At 38.8% G+C, this 27021-nt stretch overlaps 1 protein-coding gene across 1 annotated transcript; it reads right to left on the reverse strand.

Moving 5' to 3' along the window:
* Positions 1-9698: 9698 nt before the first annotated feature.
* On the reverse strand, positions 9699-26170 carry CLDN1 (claudin 1). Its single transcript, XM_081236071.1, has 4 exons — positions 25719-26170; positions 16373-16537; positions 14033-14117; positions 9699-12319 (listed from the first exon to the last, which is right to left on the reverse strand). Exons 1-4 carry the CDS (start codon positions 25939-25941, stop codon positions 12157-12159), a joined length of 636 nt encoding a protein of 211 aa, XP_081092197.1. The 5' UTR covers positions 25942-26170; the 3' UTR covers positions 9699-12156.
* Between the last annotated feature and the right edge of the window lie 851 nt (positions 26171-27021).

Below are 27021 nucleotides of genomic sequence, written 5' to 3' on the forward strand. Positions count from 1 at the left end.
TGAGGTAGCAGTTTAAATTTAAAAAGATTAAATAGCCCAGGAACTTCATCTCAACCTACTTAATTTCCTAGGATTCCTGGCCTGAATACTAGGCGGTTTTATAAATATACAACAACCTAAGATCGTGGGAGGGTTTGAATATATTTGTGCAGCAGCTAAGCAATAGTGTGCAAAAAGACCAGGATTTGGGTTCAGAAGATCCAAAGTTAAGTCTTGGCTTCAACGTAATTTTGTGAGTTTGGTTAAAACTCTTCCTTTTTCCAGATCTCAATTTACCTATTTGTGTATGAGGAGATTGAGGATTATACTCGTTAGGACTTTTTCAGAAGCAAATGTCAGAAATTCAAGTTGAAGTGCATTTAGAAAATAAGAAATTTTTTGGTACACATAACTGAAAAGTCCAGAGTTACAACTAGCTCTAGGTATGGCTGGATCTAGGGGCTGGAATAATGTTGTCAGGTTCTGTTTTTCTACATCTTGCTGCCCTACTTTCCTCATAGAGTTGGCTTTATTTATTCAGTTATTTTTGGCTGTAGGCTTTACTCTTTTCATCTAGCAACTTCTATAGAAAGAGAGTTTCCTTTCCTAATAATAATTACAATAAAAAGATGGAATCTCTTTGGTCCAACTTGTTTCATATGCTCTGCCTTAAATTAATCACAATTTATTTGTTTAACTTATTTACTAATTATTATTTGAGCTCTACAATGGAATAGGTACTGTGGTCCTAGACATCTGTGATACAATTATGAACAAACATAAAAAATATGTAAATATATAAATACCCCACCTCCAGAGTGGGACAGCTAGGCAATACACTAATACATGAATAAATATGTAATTTTCTGCCATGCTTGTCATGTTTTAAGGAAAAATAAAGCAGGACAAGGGAATAGAGAATGATAGGGCCTATTTTGTATATGGTGATCAGAAAAGTCTTTTCTGATACAGTGATATTTGTGATTCTTCTGGGAGAAAAGTGACTCTGGAAGAAAACAATAAATTCAAGAAGCTTGTTTATTCTGTCACGGAATAGCAAGGAGTCTAGAGTGGAAGGAGCAGGATAATTTAGGAGGAGAGTCGTAAGGTATGAGGATAGGAAGGTGGTGTCAGGTTTTATCCTCAGTTAGAAATTCTGGAGGATTGAGAACAGTAGAGAGACAGGAGAATTATCTAACCTATGTCTTCAAAGGATGACTCCTGTTAGCATTTGGAGAATAGACTGTAAGACACAGGACTGGAAGCAAGGGATCTTTTGGGAGGTTATTTCATGGGTATTGGTAGGAGATGCTTGTGGCTTAAACTACAGTAGCCGGTGGAGAGAAATGGTCAGATTCAAGACAAATTTTGAAGGTAGAGTTGACAGGATTCACTGATAGATTTAAAAATCTTCCTTCAAGAGAAAGACCAAAAATCATAAGACAGGAAGAACTCATCAGACACTCCAGTCTTCCTTGGCATGTACTGTAAATATACAATTGGATATGCATGTCTAAGGGATTCTTGGCTATTTTTCTCTATAATCTATAATAACATTTGTAATGATATTTACAGCTCTGGCATGATCATGGAATATACTGATGTTCCTTGCCATTGGAAGTGGATGTTAGGGTAGGCCATTTGAACCACACCTATTGAGAATCATGTAGGATATTTCTCTGAAACAAACCTTTATGCTGTTACTAAGGGAGAGTGAATATTGGACATAAAAAAAGTCACAGAATATGTCTAGTATAAAAAGATGTTTAGTGTAAAATTGTCATAAACTGTAGAGTTTTACCATACCTTCCTGTTAATTCTCAGAAAAAAAAGTTGTTTTAATCTTTGTAGATAGCGAAGCACCTACCAGATTCCTTAATCTGAAATTTGAATCTTTGCATATGCATCATCTCCATTACACTTTCTCTTTGCTTCAAGTACAGTGGGTCACTTCCCATAACTTACACATTTTGTTCACTGCACTGCTCGACCCTTACACCTCTGCACACTCTGCTCTCTACTGGGAATGCTTTTCTTTCTTCTGCCCACCTGGTAGATTCTTGACCATTCCTCAATGTTTCCCTCTCTATCAGCTTTCTCAGACTAAGTCTCCTCCTGCCTCTGGGCTCCACTCAGTACTTTAACATCAATAGTTTCACTTCTATTATTACACTTATAAATGAGGGTGAGCACTCCTTTCTTCATATCTAAGCCAACCCTTGGCATATTTAGATTTTAAGATTTTTACCAATCTGAAGAATATGAAATTAATCATTTTCCTGATTATTAGTGGTCATTCAAGTTTCTTACCACAAACCTGATTCGTATCGTATTTGATTTACTTTTATGTTTCTTTTTATCCATTATTTCTGTTTTTGTGGCCTGAGCTATACACTGCACATCTTATAGGGGGCATCATTCATGTAGACTACTGTGAGAATGGTGTCAGTTTGGGTTTTTGCAAAAAGATGGCCCTGAGGCAAAGACTATGTTTTACTCATCTTTCTACAGCAATTCTGTTTAGGTCAAGATTTGGCACAGAGTAAGCACTAAATAAATGTGGCATTGAATAGAGGATAGTTTCACTGAACATTCCAGCAAAATTGATTTGTTTCCAACATCTTATGAAGAAGTAAAATATGTAGTAATGTGGCTGCATCTAGACATTATTTTTATTGTATCTACATTTTCTGTTTTATCCTTTTTTTTTAAGAAGGTACATAATCAGAAAATGTGCATGTCTGTATGATACATTATGATAACTTGGCTTCTTAATTTTCTAATGAGACTCTCAATGCTGAGTCTATATATATTCTATATAGTATTATTTGCCCACGTACCACAAAAAAAAACAAAAAAAACCCACATCCATTTTATGTACATCTATATTCTATCTATTTTTACTGCCATAAGATATTCCATTGTGTGAATATACCACAAATTATTTACCATTCCCTTACCAATGGATATTTGAAAGGATTCCAATTTTTTCACTCTTACAATTACTACAGTTGTTATTCTTATATGTGTATCCTTGTATATATGTAAGAGTTTCTCCAGTAGTGAACTTTTATATGAATTTGGGTGTTTAAATTTACAGTGTAATGCAATTTTTCAAAATTTGTTGGACCAATTGAGAGAGACCTACCACCATTGATCCACATTCCCTTCAACACTTGTATTATTAGACTTCTTAAATGTTGCCAATCTAGAGAATATTATTGAGTCTAAATTTGCATTTTTATTAATTTTATTAATAATCTTTTATTATTAAGTTTATTAATAAGGTTGAGCATATTTTCATACTTTTAATGACTTTGCATCATTTATCTTTTGTGAAATGACTTTGCATGACTTTTGCTCATCTTTCTATTGAGCTGTGTTTTTTAATTGATTTATTGGTGTTTCTTTTAGATCTGGGTATTAAATCTTTGTTTATTATATACTATGTGGTGGCTATCTCCTCCCCATTATAGATTGTCTTCTTATGTTCTTATTATGTCTTTGATGATTATATTCCTATTATGTTTTTTTGTTTGTTTGTTTGTTTGTTTTTTTGTGGTATGCAGGCCTCTCACTGTTGTGGCCTCTCCCGTTGCAGAGCACAGACTCCAGACATGCAGGCTCAGCGGCCATGGCTCACGGGCCCAGCCACTCCGCGGCATGTGGGATCTTCCCGGACCAGGGCACGAACCCGTGTCCCTTGCATCGGTAGGCAGACTCTCAACCACTGCGCCACCAGGGAAGCCCCTTATTATGTCTTTGATGAACAGAAGTTCTTCAGTTTAATGTAGTTGTATATATCCTTTTTTAAAAATATGGTTTGCTTTTTGTGTCTTATTTAATAATTTAAAAAAATCCTGTAATTCATGGTAAAGAATTCATTCTCCTATTTTTTTATTCTGACATTTTTTTAAGTTTTGGTTTTCATATTCAAGTTTTTAATCCATATGGAATTGACTTTTGTATATGGTAGGAGTTAGAGATTATTTTTCCCCCACATGGATACCCAATTTCCCCACAACATATATTGAAGCATCCCTCATATCTCCACTGATCTGCAATATTGTCATGTCTTAATCATGGTTTTACATATGCTCGAGCTATTTTGGACTGTTCATCCCACTGTTCCCACCTCACTGTTAAGTTAGTTTTTCCTTCAACTGGGGATTTCTGCGAAAGTTTTGATTTTCTGATATACGTGCTATTATTTTCTACCTTTCTCTTTCTTCCTCTTTTTCTTCTTCATCTTTGTATGTTGAATAAGGCAATGAGGGTGAAGGAAGAGTAGAAGTCTTGAAGCCATAAAGTAGCTATGAGAATGGAAGCCACATACTGAGAATGGAAGCCACATTCTAAGAATGATAAAGTATGAAGATAGAATATACCTTGTTATTTGGCGGTATTACAGATTTTTCATGCCACATTTGGATTGCCTACCTCTGGATGACTTATTATATGACACAAACAAAACTCTATGTGGTTAATTCTCTGTACTTTTATGTGAAATTCAGGAGGTGCACTATTTATGTTTCTCTTCAAATAAGAATCTGCCATAGTGGGGACAGTTTGCCAACGGCTTTCAGCTGCACTGCCATTGGGATCTGCTGCAGCCTTCCAGCTGAAGCCACACTTTTGCTGGACAGCTCCCAGATAATGACTAAGTGCAGCAGGGGTGCTAGAGCCTGTCCATTTCTGCCCAGTGCAGGACTCTTCTATGGACATCCTTTAAACCATAGCTCCCCATGGACTGGCCCCAAGACTTTCTCAGAGCTGCACATCAGGTTGAGGCTTTTCCTGCAGAATTATCCTCCCTTCCCTCTCTCTTTTCACAAGTGTTAGACCAGGCTGTGTTGACTAACTATGGCCCATGGACCAAATTTGGGCCACATCCTTTTTTTTTTTTTTTTTTTTTTTGTATGCTCTGTAAGCAAAGAATATTTTTTTGCATTTTAGACAGTTGTAAAACAAACAAAAAAAAAGCAAAGAAGAATATGTAACAGAGACTATATGTATCCCATAAAGCCTAAAATATTTACTATCTGGCCCTTTACAGAAAGTTTGCCAACCCCTGTAAAGGCTTTCCTGTCTATTCCTGCTTTCTTTACCCTTGCTCTTCCACGGGAGTTAGCATTCCACCTCTTGCAGTTCTAACCTTGTCTTGACGTTCTGCCTCCCAGAATACTTAAACTGAGACATTTGGTCTCTGCTACTACAGTAAATTATTAAAATGTAATCATTAAAAAGTAGATTAGTAAAGGGCAGAATCAGGACGAAAATCCAGGGCAGGCTTATGACTCTAATACATCAGACTTTTTGAGGATACTTTTGAGAACACTAGAATGACAAATTTGGAAGATAATAAAATATTCAATAATGGGTAAAATAGATTTGGCTTCTACTTTTATTGACCTTTTAACATAGTGATTATAGGTATCAACTTAAATGTCCAAAGACTGGGACATATTTTCAACTTGGTAAGTCATATGAAACTAATGTTTAACTTCTCCCTTCTTTTGAAAACACTTTCTTCACTCTAGATTTCCACACTCCTGCCTTTTCCCACTGTCTACTGGTCATCTCTACTTGGATGGACAATAAGCATCGTAAACTTAACATGTCCAAAATAAAACTTCTGATTTTCTCTTCATACCTACTCTCCTGTAGTCTTCCCTCTCTGGTTTTTGGCAGCTCCATCCTATCAATTGCTTGGGCCAAAAATCTTGGTGTCATCTTTGACTCTTATTTTAACATGACATCTCACATCCAGTCAATCAGCAAAACTGGCTGGCTCTACTTTAGAATGTTACCCAGATTATAACCACTTCTTACTACCCACTACTATCACCAAGCCACCTCTTGCCAGAATTATTGGTAATATCCTTCTATCTGAACTCACTGCTTTTCTCCTTGCCCTCCTATAGTCTATTCTTAACACAACAGAAAAAAATACATCTTAATTTAGATCTTGTGCCTTCTCGGGTCAAAACCTAACACTATTTGTTCCCTTTACTTAATAGTAGATGAAGTCCTTACAATGGTCCACCATGCCCTATATGGTTTAGATTCCCCTTCTCTTCAAGCCTTCATCTCTTTTTACTCTCTTCTAGCTTAAAGCATTCCAACTACACTGGCCTCCTTACTCTTTTTTGAACATTTTATGTATAATTCCACTTTTGAGCATTTAAACCTGCTTTTTTTTTAATGTTCTTTCCCCTAGATAATTGATTTGCTTCTTATTCTCCTTGATATTGTTTCTTAAACATCACCTTTTCATTGAGGACTTCCATGACCTTATTATTTTAAATTGTTACCCTCTTCCAACCTTCTGAGTCTTGCCTACTTTAGTTTTTATCTATATGGTTTATCATCATCTAATATACTATATATTTAGCATGTTTATTTTACTGTCTATATTCCCATATACAATGTAAGTTCCAGGAGCAAAGGGTTTTTTGTCTGTTTTATTCGTGGTGGCTACGTTGCACAAATCCAGGGCCACCATTTCCTTTGTGGCAGAAAATACTTGGTGAATATTATCTTCTTAAAAATATTACTGAATGAATGAATGAATGTTTATGAACTCTGCATGGTAACAGTATATTACTATACACTTGAAAGGAAAACAAAAAAGAAATCAAAATTATTTTTACTATGTGATACTATGAAAAAAAAGTAAAAAATAAAAACAGGGCTTCCCTGGTGGCGCAGTGGTTGAGAGTCCGCCTGCCAATGCAGGAGACACGGGTTTGTGCCCCAGGCTGGGAAGATCCCACATGCCGTGGAGCGGCTGGGACCATGAGCCATGGCCGCTGAGCCTGAGCATATGGAGCCTGTGCTCTGCAACGGGAGAGGCCACAAGAGTGAGAGGCCCGCATACCGCAAAACAAAACAAAACAGAACAAAACAGAACAAAACAAAAAAACCCAACAAACTCCAAAGCTTATCTTTGGGAAAGAAAATGCAGCTAGAGAAGATCACATCAAATTATTAATAGTTTTGCTTTTGAATAATATGGCTATTACAATCTTTAAAATAATTATTTCTACTTTTCTATATTTTTCTACTGTATTATTAATACATTTTAATTTTATTATCAGGAAAAATAAATATTGTGGTAAAAATAATTTTCAAAAATAAATTCCCTTTTCCTTGCTGTATTAGAGGTCATTTTTCTTTCATGTATTCCACTCCCATCTCCAAGGAAATATTTTCTGCTACCCCTGACCCTTGTTTCAGCTGTCTGCTTATTTCAGGTCTCTTATAGGCTGTTGGACTTTTTATAGTTAGGCAGCAGCAATAGACACCTGGAGAAAGCACAACGTTAATGGAAACAGGAAACTTAATGGACAAAAATGATTAAAAGGAAAAAAGCCCCATTGGGAGAAGAAAGTGCTCTGGTCCAGGTCATCTCAGTTAAGAAATACTTGTCCAGTTTTCAAACTTTATCTTTCCCCACCTGGTTAGAGAGAGAGAGAGAGAGAGAGAGAGCGTGTGTGTGTGTGTGTGTGTGTGTGTGTGTGTTTACTTTTTCTTTTTGGGGGAACAGAGAAAAAAAGCAATAAATCATGGAAATTATTACATAAATAAAATCAAATCACAGAAATGTTATTCAATTAAAAATAAATGTAGCAAGATTATACTTTGGCTAAGGACTTTCCTGAAATTCTCATATAACAAAGGAAAATAGCTCAGTGATTATAATACGATAAACACATACTCTTGGGCTAATATTATTTGTTAAACAGAAGGCTGTTTTTTAAACAAGAATTTGCTTTGTATTAATGACTACTGGTGGTGACCTAAAAAATTATAGAAAATGACAAGAAAGAAGGTTATTTACCAAAGAAATATGACAACAGCTTCTGAAGACCATCTTCTTCCCTCCTCTTACCAAAACAAACAAACAAAAAAACCCCTAAAACCAGAAAATAGAACCATAGTGTTAGAGAAAGGGTAAATAAACAACATTTCATCTATGAAGTGCCTGGATGTGGTTTATATAGAAAATTTTTTGAGGAAGCTTGGTCCTGAGAGATGACATAGCCCAGTGATGTGCAATTCAGAACGTGCAGTGGAATCCACTGGGAAACTCATACCTGATACCCTCCTCTCAGAGATTCTGATTTCTGTAACCTGGGTTTAAATCCTTGGAATTGGGAAGTTTCAATAACCTCCAATGTTCAAATGCTTCCATGTTGTTATGGATAAGAACCACTGCATGGGGCCAAGCTCTTCCTTTTACAAATGAGAAAATAGTGGATGGATATCTCCATAGCTCACAATGCTGATCAATAGCATAGCCCAGTGCTAGATTTCAAATTCATTTTTCTTCCCACTTAACACTCTTCACCCTCCTGGGGCCCAGGAAAGGGTCTTATTTATTTACTATATCCTTTATCCTTGTCAACATTTAATGGCACTGGCCCATGGTAGGTGTTCAGTAAATATTAATTGAATAAAGTCATATCTCTTGTCTAATTGCTGATATTGGCCATGTGGGAAAAACCTGTCAGTGGAAGATGGGTATTAAAAATACCGAGAGTTCTGCAGAGTTTGAGCATTGAGAACGTTTCTGTGTTTTTAAACTCAACAGTCTGTCCCCACATAATCCTGGAACCTGCAGTGACTTCTGCCAGTTTCCATGGTACCAGCTAGTTACAGAGATTTTAGGGCAGGTTGCGGGTACCTGGGTTATATCTGGGGTGGGGGAGGAGGAGACTGCAGAAATCTTATACCTGAGCCACACTCAAAAGGAAGGAAAAAAAAAAAAACCATTATCAGATTTTACTAGGATTAACAACAGGCTTTAAAAGGTTGGAATGTGGGAATGGTATGAAGTTTTCCCTGGACCTGGGCACAGATCCACATAGTAAGTACTAATTGATGAGTAGGAGAAACGACATGGTTTGCAGGACAATGGCCTCCATAACGAGGAGCTCACACAGAAGAGGTGTCTACTTCGTATGACTGACAATCCAGGTTTTCTCTTAAGAGTACTTGTCAGGAGCACTTAGGAATTGTATTACCTCTCAAACTTCATGGGTCTGGACCCCTCCTCAGAAATTTAAATTATGTAAAAATAAGTGGGGATTCTGATGCATCTGCTTAATTTAAAGGGACTGAGAATAATCTTAGTCTCTCACCCTTAAAGCTAATGTCCACATAGAGCTCCACATAGAGCTGCAATCCTTTGTTTACAAGCCTGTCTCTTTAATACGTAATAGGAGAGGTTACAACTAAGGCTTTATCAATTACTGATATTTTCAGATAACAGGTGAATGAGTTTCATCACTTGCTTTCCTAAGAAGTAGTTTTGGTAATAGTCATTACAAAAACAATAATGGATTTCTGGCTGTCCTTCTCTCTTCCAACTTGTGAGAAACAAAACTGCCTTAAGCTTTCACAATGATTTACAGTTGGTGATTTTATCCCTTAGTCATTTATTGTAGCATGTCCCCTTTCTATGGATGAGGAAAATGAAGTAATGTCTCCTGACATTCTCTTGTAGCACCACCCTTGACTAGGAAAAGCATAGTTGGAGAGAATAGGGCATTCCAGTGGGTGGAGCTACTCAAATATTTGACAGGTGGTGCAGAGGCACCATAGCTCTTTCCTAGTAACAGATGGTGAGTCAGATCCTATCCCGAGCCATCTCTTCTTCCAAGCATGGCAATCTTGAAATAAATGATTTAAAACAAAAAAAACAAGGATTTATTTTATATTAAAAAAACACAATTTATTGAAAAAGACTAACACTTTATACAAATTCCCATTACAAAACTCTAAAATACATATTTGTCTGTTTCCAGGTATGGTAGCAGAGTACAAAAATATCAAAATTGGATAAATTTTGGTGTAACCATTCTGTTGGCCATTTTGGACTATAGATTTCAGAGTTTAGCAACTAGTAACCACATGTATTTATACTTGCCCATCATTAGGATCTATGTAGGTAGCAGAAGTTCTTTGAATTATACATTCTGGGAGCACAGACTTTCAGGATTGGAAGACATACTAAAATTTACTAGGTTCAAATCATAGGATGCAGTCCTTCGGATAATTTCCCCTATATGGTTTCACTATGAGTTACATTCCCAAACTACCTATCCTAGCAGTGTTAGCTGCCAGCTAATAGCAATACCTCTGATAACATCGCATAACAGATATCCACCTTGTATACCCTTGCAAGTTACTAAAAGTAAAAAAATCTTCCATTCTTTGGTTTGCCAACATGTACACTTCTGTTTCACCCATTACATCTGCAAACTTGTCCTAGGTCAAGTCCGCATTCCTGAAAGGAGAAAAGCTTAGCCACAAAAAGCATCAGGCCATAGTGACTGAAGAAAACTAAGACTGCCCTAGAATCCTTTTCACTTAGTAATCTGAAATTCACTTTAGTGTCTCATCACTTGAGAGGTTGGTTAAAGCAAGAAACCTATTGCTTACAATTTGTCTCTTTTCAGTCATTTGAAAAGTCATCCAAAACTTATGCACTTAAATTCCTTAATTCTTTCCCCTAGTATAATACTTTTTACCTCACAAAATCACACTTCCATGTATACCAGCTCACTGGATCCCCACAACAGCCCTGAGAGGTAGGCAGGTCAGGAAGTACAATCCTCTTTTTATAAGTGAAGCAGTAAATCTAGGGCAACCAAGTGCCCTGCCCAAACTCACACTGTAATTGAGAGCACCAAGACTCACATCAGGTCTCCAGACACCGAAGTCAACACCCTTCCCATTACATCATCTTGCTCAAGTGAAGGAGAATTTTCCACAGACTGGAAAACTAAGGGCAATTGTTAAAACAGAACAGAGCACCAACAGCATGGTGGCCACCGCTGAAAAGAAGGAAACGGGTCTGTGGAGAAAGGAAGGTGCCGAACGATGGGATGCCTGTGTGTAGGTTTGGTTCAATGACTTCTTAAGAGACAATTTAGCAAACAGAGACACTACTTAGGCATATTTCATGTTCAAAGAATGAGCATAATATCAACTAATTAATACTTACACCACTCTAGCAGCTGGTTAAGTATCATTATCTCAATTTAACAGATGGGAAAAGAGGAGAAAGATTAAGTGACTTGCTTACAGCTACAGAGAGAATATTTGTCATCAGGCTGTCATTACAGAAAGTCTAGCTCTTCATTCAGACAAAAAGGTCATCCCTCTCTGGGACGAGGTAAACTATATGAGAAAACAATACAGTTTGAGGAAGGGGACAAGAAAAAGGTAGTTTGGGAGGATATACAACTATGAATAAGTAGGTCAAAAAATTCAATCAATAGAATTGTGTCACAACACTTGGGAAAGCAGCACACAGCTCCTCAAGGGGACAAATATTTTCAAAGCAAACAAGTGTGTTACAGGACAGAGTACAGGGAGCATATGGGAAGGTAGGAATATACCATCTGGTCACACAGAAAGATCTGCTCCCAAAACTCTGGTCTGTAAGAGATTCTTATTGACTTTAGGAATTAAACTGTAGGCATATAAATGTGTTATCAGAATCGAGAGTTAAGCCCAATCTCACAAAAAACAAAGTCATGAAGAATGACTGAATGGTGACAGAGCAAGTGCTATAAGATCATAGTAAAAAAAATATATGATACAAACATATGAAAAGGGCACATGTGAAGAAATGAAATAATTCATACTTGGTAAAGTAGGTCAGGTCTTCTGTGAAAGACATTAAAAGCTGATGAAGGAGGGTAAATGATATTTGACCTATTATATATGTATACATAAAGAAAGAAGAGAAGAATACCAAATAAACTACTTATTTAATCAATATAAATATATTTTTCTTTTTTTAGATATATTTTAAGAATGCTGGTACCAACATAATGAGGTTTTACTACCTAACTTTTTTATAGAAAAACATGTACATGTACATATCTATATATATTTAAAGAATGCCCTCTCCCCACATTTGAGATGATGACTCAGTGGGAAGCAGTAATACAAATAGAAAAGGCTCCCCTCTTATATTGAGGAAAGGAGATAAAATAAGACTAAGTCATTTTTAGCAATGGGTATTTAACAAAATATGTTCTTTTGGTAATACCACAGTTTAGACTACAATAGTCAAAATCTAAGATCTTAATGCCAATACAGTATTTCAGTGTTCATTTTCTGATTGTTCCAACAGGGTTGTCTCCTTTTGCTTCTGTGTCACACATAGTCTTTCCCACTGGAAGGTGCAGGTTTTGGATAGGGCCTTGGTGTTTGGTAAGTTGTTGTTTTCCGGGGACAGGAGCAGCAAAGTAGGGCACCTCCCAGAAGGCAGAGAGAAGCAGCAGCCCAGCCAGTGAAGAGAGCCTGACCAAATTCATACCTAAAAAGAAGAGGCAATGTATTTGCTTAATCAGTGAATCACTGGAAACTTCTCTAATATAATTAAAGAATGAAATCAATATCATACTCATTATATTTTTTCCATTGAAAAAAAATCCCCCATGACCTCTTTAAGTTTTGCAAAGTACTTTAAGGTTTGTGGACACACACACGAGAATGTTCACATTGCAGTTGTTGACAATTTGCAATAGTAGATCAGGCAATGTGGCATGCAACACCAGGTTAATTACACAAATAGTTCCAAAGACTTTTTCATGTGTAGGAGACTTGTAAAGCATGTTTATATATACCTTGGAAGTCAGGTTTGGACAATGGTTCCTAGGCTAAAACTTAACAAGTCATGCTATCACCAAGTAGCAACCAAATTCTACAAAGAAACTACTAGAGGGTGTTGGAGACTATTAGAGTTTTCAGTAGTCAATCACTGATAAACACTGAAATCTGAAATTTATGGTTTTGCGAAAAAGACTTCTAAGCAGCTCATAGATCATTCTAGGTTAAGTTGATCCAGATGGATGTATGAAGCCATAGTTCTGGGGAGAAGATCTGTGACTGATGGTGGACAATAAGGAGAGAGAAGGGCTGGATCTAGAGTTATAAGGCCTGAGTTTGAATTCTGATGCAAACTCTCAACTGCTAAATTTTGGGCCAGTAGCTCCTCTTCTCAACCTCAGCTGCTGCTTCTCTTAAAGCAGGATGATTCCATCTGCCTCACTGGACTGCTTTCAGGATCATGTGAAACAATGTAAATAAGTGTACAGTGCCTAGCAATTTATAAAGTGCTTTCATATCCATTACTGGTAAAATTTTAGCCTACTGACCTCCAGTAGATTCTGTCCTTATAGTGTAGATCTTATGGGATGCGTTCCAACACAATCACTGCAGTATGTGCTCTCCTCTATGTGGGTGATTTTATACAAAGGAGCATACCTTATCTCTCCACCACTGGGATTTTTCATCCATTCATCTTAGCATTCAACAAACAATAATTACATCTTAACACTCTGACTCAGAATATAGTTATTCGGCTTTAAAGATGTGAACACAGTGAGAAAAGAGCCGTGTCTCTGATCAAAGGGTGTCATTACGTGAGAGCCAAGAGTCAGCTCTTTAACTTCCACAACTTGCAATGTTAAGAAGGATGACCTTTCTAAAGTTATTTTTATGGTTGTGATGAAACACAAAATTTCAAAGTGCTAACTTTTCTTTTTCATAAATAAATTGTTTTTTCATAAACAGGATTAAACCATTAGAAATGACATATTATTTGTTAACCTCTACAACAGTACTATTTTTTAAATCAGTCATAAACTGTGTTTAGTTACAAATAATCACAAGTGTTAAAAGTTTCAGAATATACTTCAAAAATAAAATTTCAAATATGTTGGTATCTTTATTAATATTAAAAACATTTTTTAAATATGAAAAAAGGTCCAGCATACACTTGGAAAGTATACAGGTTAGAACTTTTCTAGTTTGAAGTTCATTTTCTTATCAATACAGGCCGTTAAAGCAATTATCAGACTATTTTTAATATGAGTCACAGGCCATTCAAATTATTTTCAAGTTTGACAGAAGTTCCATAAAATTCTGGATAGCAAATCTGGGAAGCTACGGCACTAGCTGGACTTTGCAGAACATTAAAAGGGTATTTTCTCAGAGAACAAACTATTTTAGGAGTGAACAACATTACCTGGCATTGACCGGGGTCATGGGATCATAGAATTCTTGAACAATTCTATTGCCATACCATGCTGTGGCAACTAAAACAGCCAGACCTACAGAAATTCAAAACAAAAGACTGTTAATCACTATGGAACACTGAGCATAAATATAGGGCTCATTACATTTACAAGTATTTTACAAGAATTAAATCTCATCAATAGTGCTGACATTTTTAATTTAATCCATTTTAATTCAGACGACTTTAATTTAGGGAGATTAGAGGTTCAGACATGATTTATTCTAAGTATTCTCTTAAGACAGATGAAAATATTAGGTTGGAGTTAGGCTAGTTTATAATGTTTATGTCATTTTATTCACTTAGAGTTGAAGGTCACTGGCACAAACAACATTCTGTTGGAAATATTCAGCAGGTTCATGTCATTTAAGATCTCTTTCAAATATATTGTTATACATCACTGTGTTAGACTATTTTTGGTAAAACCAAAGTCCTTCTTAGTAAAGCAAGTCACTTACAATACAAAAGGCAAGATGAAAACCCTTCTACATTCTTCTTGACCAAAACTCAAAATTCACATTTCTGAAGAATCAAAATGAAAGTAAATAGTAGCTAGATAGCAGGAACGAGTAGGACTAGTAGTAGGACTACTACGTAGTAGGACTAGTAGTCCTACTCTAGTAGTAGGACTAGATCACCTAAATTCCTACAGCCTCACTGGCCAGATGTGCCAGGTCTTGCCATGAGATTTGCTTAAGTGCCACATCAGATCAATATGTGCTGAACACTCAATTTCTCATGCCTTTCACATTTCAGTAAGGCCAGAGAAACTACTTAGTCAAAATAACCCACTCTATCATTCATAAGAAGTATACAACACCTTGACTTTTCTTATCCAAAGACATTAAATAACTTCTTTTTATAGCCATTCTAAAAATTCATCAATTTAGACAGATTAAATATTTCTATGCTACCCCTTCTGTTCCCTTCCTCCTACAAAAAATGTGGTCCAACCTAATTGCCTCTAATACTCGAGAGAAAACACCATTGCTTTGGCTGCTCAAGCAGACCATGCAAATGCTGTGGAACTTGAAAGCCTCACTCCCTAGGAAGTCCCTGAGACTGGGGAAGTGATGTACCAGAGTTACAAGAAGGCAAGCGGAGGAAGGGTCTTACACAGTAAGTGCATTCACAGCCTTTGATGTAAAATCAAACTGTTGGGAATAAAATGCTATCCAGGAGTAATTTGAATAAACTTTAACCAAACCTTTAGCAAAGCCACAGGCACTCTTCCTTCATTATTGATGAAATCCACATACTTTTGTTAAAGAGAAAATGAGAAAAAACATCTAATTCTAGTGTTTCCTAGTGGTAGATTGTATCGCTGGTGTTGTTTTCAAAAACAATAGACTACTGCATACTACTATATATATATACATATATATATAATATATATACTAGTCCATTTCAAAACAATAGACAACTACTATATATAATAGTCTATTGTTTTATATATAAACACAATATTATTTTATATAAACCTTATTATAAGGCTTTACAAGTGACCTGTCCATGTCTTCTTCTGGCTTTCATTTTCTCAAAGGTCACATATCAACACTTGAATAAAGCAATACATACACATTCATTTTCTATGGAAAATGTAATCTCACTCTTTTGTCTAGGTTTTTTTCCAAGGCCTTTCTCTATTGTTTTCTTTCTTAACGAGAATGGACTTGAGCATATGGGGAGGGGGAAGGGTAAGCTGTGACTTAACTCATTTACTCTTATTCCCTACCATTCCAACATTTCACCTCCATTCCAACTGACCTTTCTCTTCACTGATCTATGGGTACCACCTGTTTATTCTGGAGTCAGATCTGCCCACGTGGAATGATGTCCTCATTTTCCTCCAATAATCCCAGTCTCATTCATTCCTCACACACCTGTATGACTGACACATTCTTTATGTTCTCTCTCACCATTCCCCATCTTTCCCACATAGTATCGGAAGAGACACTACAGAAATTTTCTGAATTACATAGAATTGTTCCTCAGTGTTTGCTAGATAGAAAAATCTCTCTTCACCTGGGGAGGATGGTTCTAACAACCAGTTGGCACCTGAAACCTCAAGGAATAGACCTGTCCACTGTGAATACAGATTTTCATTTGGTTCCTGTTTGAGAATGTGAAACTCAAATGGACTTAAGGTTTCTGTCTTCAGATTTTAAAGGAAGTGAATTCAATCGATTCAAGTGCAACAAATCCACCATAATCTCAGGAAACCAAAAACTATACCTTAACCCATGTCAGAGAGAGTTTAATAAGGTCTAAGGGGGACAGGGCCTCTCTTACCTGAAATAAGAAAGATCACGCCCCCAATGACAGCCATCCGCATCTTCTGTACCTCGTTGTCTTCTAGGCACTTCATACACTTCATGCCGACAGTGGCCACAAAGATGGCTACTAGTCCGAGCAGGACGCCAATCACCATCAAGGCGCGGGTTGCTTGCAGAGTGCCTGGCAGAAAACATTTTAGAACATGTAAAAATCATGCCTAGACCAACAAGAGAAGAGTGGTAGAAGACCAAGTATATTTCAATGTTGTATGGAAGAGAGAAAATCTAACCAGGAGTCAGGAGACCCTGCTTCTAGGGATGTTTCTGCAGGTAACCAACATAGTTTCTTCTCCAGAAAAACAAATACCTGGCTGAATGATGAATAAGAATTCCTCCAACTCTAACAGTTTATGTTTTCAACATTAAATTTAAAATCCTCTGAAAAAATAATTAATGATTTGGTTGAATAGGTTTAGCTGAGCTAATACATTTTTAATCCTTTCTAATGGAGTTTTTAATTCTGAAATAACAATCATATGTGTTATCCTTAATGTTAAAACATTTATAATTAAAATGGTTTACAATATATCTTGGTAGTAGTCAATAGCTTTATACTCCACTCATCAAGCTGCAGAAAATGTGGGTGGGTGAACTTGGAAGACAACTAGTGAATTTCTCATAGATTATCATGGCTGGATAAGCAACACTGGTATCTCCAGTGATGGGGGTGGGGTGGGAGATATGAATACCATTTTCTTAGAACAAAATGTAATAGCCGGGCTTCCCTGGTGGCGCAGTGGTTGAGAGTCCGCCTGCCGATGCAGGGGACACGGGTTCGTGCCCTGGTCCGGAAGGATCCCACATGACATGGAGCAGCTGGGCCCATGAGCTGTGGCTGCTGAGCCTGCGCGTCCGGAGCCTGTGCTCCACAACGGGAGATGCCACAACAGTGAGAGGCCCGCGTACCACACACACACACACACACACACACACACACACACAAAAAGGCTTTGAGATGTTATTTTGGAACATTGTAGGTTTATATTCGGAGATATCACCAGTTTTTAAAACTATTTAAACTGCTATATTGTAAAATAGCAGATAATTCAATGTAGTATTTCTCAGGATTCCACTAATTTTCTAATTTCCTGTTATTGTCATTGGTATACTAAGTCACGATCAAATCGATAGGGCCAAGTTTGAGATTATGCCAGTAAGTATCTTAAAGAGTAAAAAGGTGATACCATCACTGTGGCATAAAGACACACAGACTTTCAAAGAAAAAAGAGCTGAAACTACGCTGGTTAGATGAGTTTGATTAATTCTACCTTTATTTCCTCCTTCAAATAAAGATCATTATTTCTTTAACAGTGTTAACAGGTGACAAGTCTTTTTGCATATATAAATACTTACATTGTAACTAAGCATTCTATCTTGGGTGAGCTACTTATTATTCTTTGGGACCATCTTTTTATTATGTAAAGTGTGAATGATGGTTATCTCTAAGGAGAAGTTGGAACAATTGACTTCTTGATGGTCTTCAAAAGTGGCTGACATCATGGAAAGGTTTTATATCTCACTCTCTACTTTAGACCTAGGCTCAGGGTCAGTATTTTCAGGGTTGAGAACCTAGGCTACAAATCATAATTAAGACTAAAGATTTCTAAAACATCATTCAACTTTAAATTGTTAATTTTTCCATCCTTGCCATAACCAGGCAATCTATGATAAAATCATAGTAACCACTTTCTGAAAGTATCAAAGGCATTTTTTTAAACAGCATTTGAGAGATATTTTGGAAGCCAAGATAAATTTTTACTTGATTCAATTAAAATCAAATCATAGGCACTTCCATGCTCCCCTCATAGATCTACTTCACCATAAATGTGTGTGCACGAGTGCCACACACTTATTGTAAGATTCCAGGGTGGTACAAGAACTCCTGGATCAAAACACAGGTTTCACGGACCATGGGTTTGTGAAACTTCTTCCTTGGAATCACAAACCATACTGTGGCATGAAGAGGAAAATACTAAGGACTCCACAGTTATGGTGTGTCCTTCCTTTTGGTTTACCAACAGTTTTTGCAAAGACAGTCATTACTTAGAAGGAAAATAAAAAATAACTAAACTCTTAAACATAACACAGATTTCAGATTTGGTCCTAAGTTCCACTTAGAAGGAAAGCATTTCATACAAAGGAACACTGGAAGAGGAGATACTGAAAGTCACAGAGATCCATGTGGAGGACAGGGTGACCACCTGTCCATTTGCCGAGGACTCTTTCAGTTTTAAAACTACAAGTCCTGGGCTTCCCTGGTGGCGCAGTGGTTGAGAGTCCACCTGCCGATGCAGGGGACACAGGTTCGTGCCCCGGTCTGGGAAGATCCCACATGCCGCGGAGCGGCTAGGCCCGTGAGCCATGGCTGCTGAGCCTGCGCGTCCAGAGCCTGTGCTCCACAATGGGAGAGGCCACAACGGTGAGAGGCCCACGTACCAGAAATAAATAAATAAATAAATAAATAAATAAAACTACAAGTCCTGACTCCTGAGAAGGTCTTCAATCCTGGACAAACTGGCAAAGCTAGTACTACTGGAGGATGGTAGGATGTAAAAGTAAAATGAGGTGGGTTAGCAAGGTAGGCAGAAGGCATTTATCATGTAAGACTTTGCAAGCTAGGGGAAGGGGTTTGGAGTATATTCTAAGTGTGATCAGAAGTCACTGGAGGGTCTTAAAGAAGAGGTGACAAGATTTTTACCCTTTGTCTTCATATGATAGCCCTTCAAGTATGTATAGCCTCTTACATCTCTCAACAACCTTTTGCTTTGTTTGTCCATTAAGCTCAGTTTTCCAACCCTTTATTCACCACTGTGGTTGCTTTCTCTGATCTCTAAGTGTTCTACTTTGTTTGAGTTGTAGGGCCCCAAACCAGACTCAGCTTCTATAATCATTCTGATCTGTGCTTCATGTGAAAACAGCAGGCCACCAGCCCAGCAGGTCTAAGCACTTGGGTCACAAGGTACTCTTCACGAGGAGTCTGCTGGGCCTCAATCTCCTGAGTCAGGCTTGTATAAAACCACCCAGGCAGGGAGCGTACATGGATCAACCACTCCAAGGCTCCACCTGCACTCATCTGGAATTATCTCATTTTCACTGTCTTCATCTCTAAGTTTGTTCCCCTTTCAGTTCTCAAAGAAAACACATTTAATTCATGCCCCATTTTACTCGTTCCACTACTTTTACAAAATTTCTAAGGGGAAGGGACAGATATTGTATTCTGTGTGCTACAAACCCTAGTATGTTTTATTTCTTTATAGAACAATGTATCATTTTCATAACGCACAAAAAATTATGGAGAAAATGGGGGGAAAAAACCTGGGGGGAGAAACCTATACTCAGGAATCATGTAAACCATATAGAGCAAGGGGATCATTTTTTGTTTTGAAAAATCTGACATAGCAATAGTGTTATTTTGTGAAGCTTTTTTTTTTTTTTTTCATTTACGTCCTGGTATCCACTGACTTAGGAAATTTCACAAAATCTCATCTTGCATCACTGGAGACGTCTGGATGAATTCTTAACTATAGTGATATGCGGGGGGGAAATGTAAAAATACAAAAAAAAAGGCTGAGAATAATAACAGCATGAAAACTCACTAGTTGGGCATATGTAATGGTGAATTACAAATCAAAGTAAGCAAGTGTTGTATTACAAGTTATGAGGGTTTTATGTGCAGATAGAATCTAAACCGCACAGTTTTAAGCTGGAACTAGATGAATCCTTCAAATTAACGACTTATGGAAGCCTTTTAAGTCAGAGATCTAAAATATGTAATTGTGAGCTCCTTGATGATTTGGCCAAATATTTGTTCATATTTCCATCCAAAGCACTAAGAACAGTACCTGGCAAGCTTCATGGATTACTCAATCTGTGTTCAGTGAATTTAAATTTGAACATGTCTTTATCCTTTAAGAATTCTACTATGATAGGTAAAAATACTCTTTTGTGTTAAGCTTAATCTTTGAAATAATACTGAGAAACGCCTTCTTAGAAAGCCTCAGAATACTAAAATCTTGCTACAAAGCCAGATCTAGTTTAGATCATTAAAAGCTAGAAACTCATCTAGGGAGAAAAAATTCATAGTTTTTGTTTAACCCAATATAATTTTTTAAAATTTTCTAAATTTCTAAATTATGCATCTAATTAGCTTCCAAGATGAAGTTTTCTTCTGGTGGAACAATGATCAGTAGGGCAAAGAAGTTGAGAAATATTTGAAAGCTGCAAAATATTTTAGACTAGAGAGATACAGTCTTGAACTATTATCTCTGAGTTGACCTGATTGGCTCAGATCTAGAAGCAAATATGTTCCTTTCTGGCCCACTAAATTTGCAGATACCTCTACAATATTATTAGCAGCGACTAAAGTTGTCTTTGGAGAAAATGGTTAGCAAACATTCAAAAAGATACACTATTGCTCCTCATCATTATCAGCAGTATACGGAGAAGGCAGTCTTTTAATTATATTATACTTAGCTAGACTGATAATCTTGAGATTAAAGACTCCTTAAGGAGTTCTTACCACTTGCAACCTGAAAGTATAATTTGAAAACGTACTTACAAAGATCTCTACTTGTGAGACAAGAAATGAGTTAGAAGTTACTGATCTACTACAGTGAAGTTAATCAACATAAGCGTAGAAAGACAAGCATAGACAAGTCAGTGGAATTGTTTTTTCTAAAGCTTTTCTAAAGTTTTACTATACAAGCAGCAGAATCTCCTTTAACTACGTGACATTGTTCATGCTGTTTACTAGCCATATTACTATATTATTACCCTATGATTATATGTCACAAACAAAGTAGATTTTAATTATATCTCTATCCTCACACAGTCTCTCTTTGCATCAGTAGTTCCTTAAGAAGTATTAGGCAAATAAATAAACTGACCACTGGCTGACTAGAACAAAAATCCTCTTCTCTCCTCTGCAATTAAATGAACTCATCACAGAGTGTCACAGAACTATACTCGCATGACTTCTTCCCTTATTAAATTGTTCACTTTTGCTCAAGTTCAAAGTTTCTCAAGAGTCCTCATTGTTAGCATTTCCATTTGATTGACGTATGAACTGGTGGCCGTTGGGTATGACCTTAGGACTCCAGCACAGTCAATAACTGTGGTCTGGGATGAGGCAGGGCTCACCACTTTTCAGGATGTGCCAAGCAGTTTTGCTACCTTGTTTGTTTCTTAGAGAAATTGCCTCATGATTAAATGTACGCGTCTATGTTACCTCTGTGCCTCTTACTCATCACTCCAATCAAGGAAACCTAAACCATGCCCCTTGCCTGTTTCTGCTCCATCACTGCAGTTATTAACAAAGAATGTTGGCACTGGAAAGAATCAACATTTGCATCTTACCAATCTTCTTAGCTGCATTTCTAGGAACACGGATAGGGCCTGGCTCATGCTTGTCGAATGGATGAATGAGTCATGGATTCACCTCCCCATTCCTGCCCTATTTCACAAGCGGGGAAACTACAGCCCAGAGAAATTGAGTGGATCACCATTATAAACATGGCTAGTTAGTGCAAGACCAGGGTAAGAAGTGAGTACTCAAGCCTGGCTTTGGGTTTTGACTTTCATCATTCCAAAAGTCAGAACTAATTCTTGAAACGGATCTGAACACAAACGGCCCCTTAAACACCCTTGATTCAGCAGGCATAATGCAGTCTAGGGAAGTGTAAGCAGGTGCCCTCCTCTCTGCCTGTGCTTCAAAGACTGTCCAAGTCAGTGATTTTGTTCTTTGATTGAGCCTAACATCATGGTGAGAGTGCTGGGAAACTTCACCCACAACCAATACTTATTAAAGCACACCAACACACATGTGGGTTCATGCAAAGCAAGTTGAACAGCCTAGAGGAACTTATAAACAAATTACAGAATCCCAAGGCTAGATGAGACTTAGAGAAAGTCTAGCCTAACCTCCCATTTGTCTGGGACTTGGATTTTTCCCTACAACATTCCTTCAAAACGCTTACTTATTCCTCTGCTTTCACACCTCCCACCATGCAACCTCCTGGGGCAACCCAGTCTTTGGACAGCTCTAGTTATTAAAGTCAAGCCAGAAGAAGCAATTAACTAAGCACATGAAATAGGCACTAGCTTGCCAAAAGTTTGAGAATTGGATCAAAACAAGGCAAGATGTACAGTTTAATCAAGAAAAGTCGACTGTAACTCTATCTGACACTCTTTTTTGTATATTCCAACTATCAGTCATCGATGTCAATAAACATCCGTACTTGGATGGAAGTGAAACTGTCTCAACCATAGTAAAACCACAATCCACGGTATGAGATTTGTTTCCCCAGGAAGTTCCCCAGTTATATTTTCATAAACTGCTTTGCAAGAACCACCTAAAGAAGCCTGGCTGTATCTCCTTTCATATATTTGTTTATGCACACCGTATCCCTATAGACACTGTCATGTGCTTTTTACAGCTGAAACTAATTAGAGAAAGGGAACAAGGGATTTTAACATATCTAGTGCTACAACCTTGATAAATCCCGGAATCTCCGCCCTAAGTTGCCAAATGGGCTCTACTGGCAAAAAGAACAAGGTACAATTTCAAGAAACTTCTAGCTAAGCTTTTTACCTAAAAGCACTTTGTGGAACACAACTTGTTACAAGGAACACTGCTTATACGTACAGATAATCCTGTTCACCTCTAGATGTCACAGAACTATACCAAAACCAGCCAATGAATCACCTCCCCAGCTCTCTACATCAGCTGGGTGTGAGCACAGCTGTCCAGGTAGAGAAACGGGGACAGGTAGGTTCTCTGGCCTCCATCCAAAGACATCTAGTTAGTTACTGGAAGGTTGGAAAGAGTACAAATGAGTCAAGTTTCCTTCTTCTGGGAATCAGTTTTGAGAGAAAGGCCTCAGCCCCACCTTCAATAAACTCTGGCTTTAACGAAAATGAAAAGAAATCTGATCTGGACTTTAAAAAATTTCATCAGGAAGAAATCTCCAAAATGTGTATGGGGTAGAGGGAAGATATTGTTTAGATCTTCTGCCACAGCTTTAAAAACTGTAACAGCTCTATTCATTAGGAATAAATGAAAATAAAACATTTTAACACATTATCACGAGTAGGGATGACCTGTTTGAGTACTGACAACATGGATCAATCTGATTTCACTTGGTCCTTTAAGGCAGTTAACAGGAAACCTATTTAAACGTGTAGCAAATGAACTATTTTGATCAGAGGAATCAGAGACCTCTCTGGAATTGCCCTTAGAACGGTCTCCATCTGCCAATTCCTCAACATGACATGTCTGATACAATTCCTTACGTGTATTTATCCATGCATGGGTAGATTCAATGATTATATAAAGGTGTGTACCTAATATACTCCTTATGCTTGGCATAAAAGAATCCTAATAAGGTAACTTTGAAAAGCTGAAATGACAACACTAAAAACTACCGTATGTACACTGACTCACCAAATTCCAGAGGTACTCAAGTGGTTTAAACAGATTTGGCACAGATTTAACAACTCTAAAGTATATAGCTTTGGACAAAACCACATGCAGGAGGTGGACAAAACAACTGAAGTAACCTTGAGCGATGACAACACTGCTTACCATCAGCACACAAAGGGGACTTGTGGGCAGGCTTGTCTGTCTAGGCAAAGACTACGGAAGCTTTTCTTCAATTTAGTCCAAGTGCACGACAGACACAAGGTTCAGGACAACTAATGTAATATCTCAAGGAAGATACCCTAGCCATGAATTGTTATTACCTAAGTAAGTGGGAATTTAATGAGTTTCTGACAAGGCTCAAAAGCTTCTATTTTAGGGCTTCCCTGGTGGCGCAGTGGTTGAGAGTCCGCCTGCCGATGCAGGGGACACGGGTTCGTGCCCTGGTCTGGGAAGATCCCACATACCGCGGAGCGGCTGGGCCCGTGAGCCATGGCTGCTGAGCCTGCGCGTCTGGAGCCTGTGCTCCGCAACGGGAGAGGCCACAACAGTGAGAGGCCCGCGTACCGCAAAAAAAAAAAAAAAAAAAAAAAAAAAAAAGCTTCTATTTAAAAAAAAAATGAAAGGAAAAATTCTTGTCGTCTTTCCACCATCTTTAGGACTACATAATCCTTTCCAACCCAACAGAAGTAAGAAGCCAATATCCATTACACAGAAATTCCTTTGTGGAAGGCAGAAACTCAAGAGAAGACCCGCCCTCACTCTCCTGAACACTGAGCTCATCAGCTGAGTCTCCTTTGTGGCATTTGTCTTCAGTGGCTCCATTCTTCCCTTCATATTATGAAGGGAGGTTATTTAGAACTTCTTTGTTGTCATCCTTTTTCCCCCTGCCACCCACCTTCACTTTGCAAAATAACATTATACAATCTGCCTCCTCTGAACACTCTTGGCTGAAAGCTAAACCCTCTGGAGAATCTTAAGAGGCTTCTTCAAGGGACTATCCTGGTCATCCAGTGGGTAAGATTCTGCGGTCCCAACGCAGGGGGCCAGCGTTCGATCCCTGGTCAGGGAACTAGATCCCACATGCATGCCGCAACTAATAAGTCCTCATGCTACAACTAGGAGCCGGCATGTCGCAACGAAGACTCCTTGTGCAGAGACTAAGACCTGGAGCAGCCAAAAAAAAAAAAAAAAAAAAAAAATTAAAATTGCTCCTTTATTTGAAAAAAAAAAAAAAAAGGAGTCACGCCAGGGGATGCATAGGGGCTTCCTCACACTTACTGGATCTTAGAAGTCAAAAGAATCAAAAGATTCAAACTCAAGTGAGTAGAAGACATTAGGTTGGGACATTCTATGTAGGAATGTGATTTCTCCTATGAAAACCCATAGTAAAGATAGATTGAGAAAAAAAAATCCTATGTAGTAACTTTGGGATTATCTATTTAATTTTACAAACTGGAGAAGCTACCAGGCTCCAAACTTTTCAAGGCATATCATTTTCTTGACCCAACTCTACAGTTCTTCAATTTTCACAGAATCTGAGAATGTCCAGGAGAGGCCTAAGAGCTCAAGTTAGAGTTTGGCCTTCACTCGCTCCATCACCACCCCAGTCGTGGGCATGTAAGATGAAATCACACCTACAGAAAAGTGTCACCCAGGGTGTCAGAGGAAAAACAAGAGCTTAGGGCCGGGGCCTCCCCTTCCCCAAGCCACAGGTCTCTCTCACTTCCTCACGGCAGATCACGTGATCAGAAGACTTGATCCACTGAAGGCTGATAGACATGTAATCACGCAACAGGGTCGTTTGGTAGCTACTACTCCAAAACGGAGCCACTGGGGGGTTGGGTCCCTGGGTCACAGCTGCGGGAGTAGGGAGTGCACTCACTGCTCAGATTCAGCAAGGAGTCGAAGACTTTGCACTGGATCTGCCCGGTGCTCTGCGACACGCAGGACATCCACAGCCCCTCGTAGATGGCCTGGGCCGTCACGATGTTGTCGCCAGCGTAGGAGTAAATCTTCCACTGGGGCAGCGCCGTGCTGACGATGGAGCCAATCCAGCCCAGGAAAGCCAGGACGAAGCCCAGCAGCTGCAGCCCCGCGTTGGCCATGGCTCGCTCGGGCTACCGCACCGGCTCGGGGGCGGCCGGTGCACAAGCGGGAGTTTGCAGGTGCTCCCCGGGACTCCCGGGGGTGGCGGAGCTGCGCGGAGGAAGTTACTGCGGGGAGCCCTGCTCCCTGCGTCGCCGCTGAAGAAGCTCTGGATCCGGGTCCGGGCTGGCGCTGGAGTTGGTAGGCGAGAAGCCTCGGCTACTTCGGGGCCGGGACTGAGACGCCGAGCCGCTGGGCGCCGCGATTTAAAGCAACCCCGCCCCCGGCCGGCCCGGCCGCCGCGCAGCGCCCCCTGGCGGTTTCGGGGAGGCTTACGGGGAAGCGAGAGGGAGCGTGGGGGCTCGCGATGGCCCACGCGGCCGTGGCCGGAAGGTCCCGCCCCCTAAGTGGGGACAGGCCGAGGAGGAGCAGGCGCGCAGACTGTTCCCGAGCTCGCTTCCTCTCTTTTCTCCCCTAGCTCCTTTCCTCTGTTAGCCTTCCCAGGCTTTCCATTCATTCAATCTACGTTTATCCAAAAATGACTCCTTATGTCTAAACACTAAAAATGCATAAAGATGAAAAATAGAGACCTTAAGGGGCGCACAGTTTCATTTTCAACTTTTTTCCACTATCTGATTAAAAGGCATTCCCTGTCTCTCTCCACCCCTCTTCCCTCCCTCACACACACTTACCTCCCTTCGGTTCAGCCTCCTCCTCCTCCTTTCTTCCCTCTGCACCCTTCTTCCCTCCAAGATCTCTCCTAGAATCATATTTTTGCAAGGGTTGTAAGCAATCTTTATACTTTATTGATTGGGAAATTGAGACCCAGAGAAGAAACGGTGATTTCCATAAGAGCACACAGCAAGTTAGTAGCATATGCAGTACTTGGTTCTCAGCCCACGCTGCTTTCTAACTACTTCTCAGCTTGACCAAAATATATGTCCTTTGATCTATTATCATCCTTATGAAAATGCAGCCTACCCTGTCCCACCCCTACACGTGTACACACACACACATACACACACAGCACACACACCCCAGCCTCTTTCCCACAGCACTTTGTCTTAGAGCAGTGATTCATTCTCAGAGGGACCCAGCCA

Source organism: Mesoplodon bidens (assembly GCF_964165515.1).
Source record: "Mesoplodon bidens genome assembly, chromosome: 5".
NCBI lineage: Eukaryota > Metazoa > Chordata > Mammalia > Artiodactyla > Ziphiidae > Mesoplodon > Mesoplodon bidens.

Excerpts from the sequence above, each read along its gene's own strand:
- CLDN1 (XM_081236071.1), bottom strand. The coding sequence starts at position 25,941 with ATGGCCAACGCGGGGCTGCAGCTGCTGGGCTTCGTCCTGGCTTTCCTG. Across the intron at positions 16,538-25,718 it reads CTCCTTGCTGAATCTGAGCA|GCACTCTGCAAGCAACCCGC; the intron begins GTGAGTGCACTC and ends GTTTTCTGCCAG. Across the intron at positions 12,320-14,032 it reads ATGACCCCGGTCAATGCCAG|GTATGAATTTGGTCAGGCTC; the intron begins GTAATGTTGTTC and ends TCTTCTTTTTAG.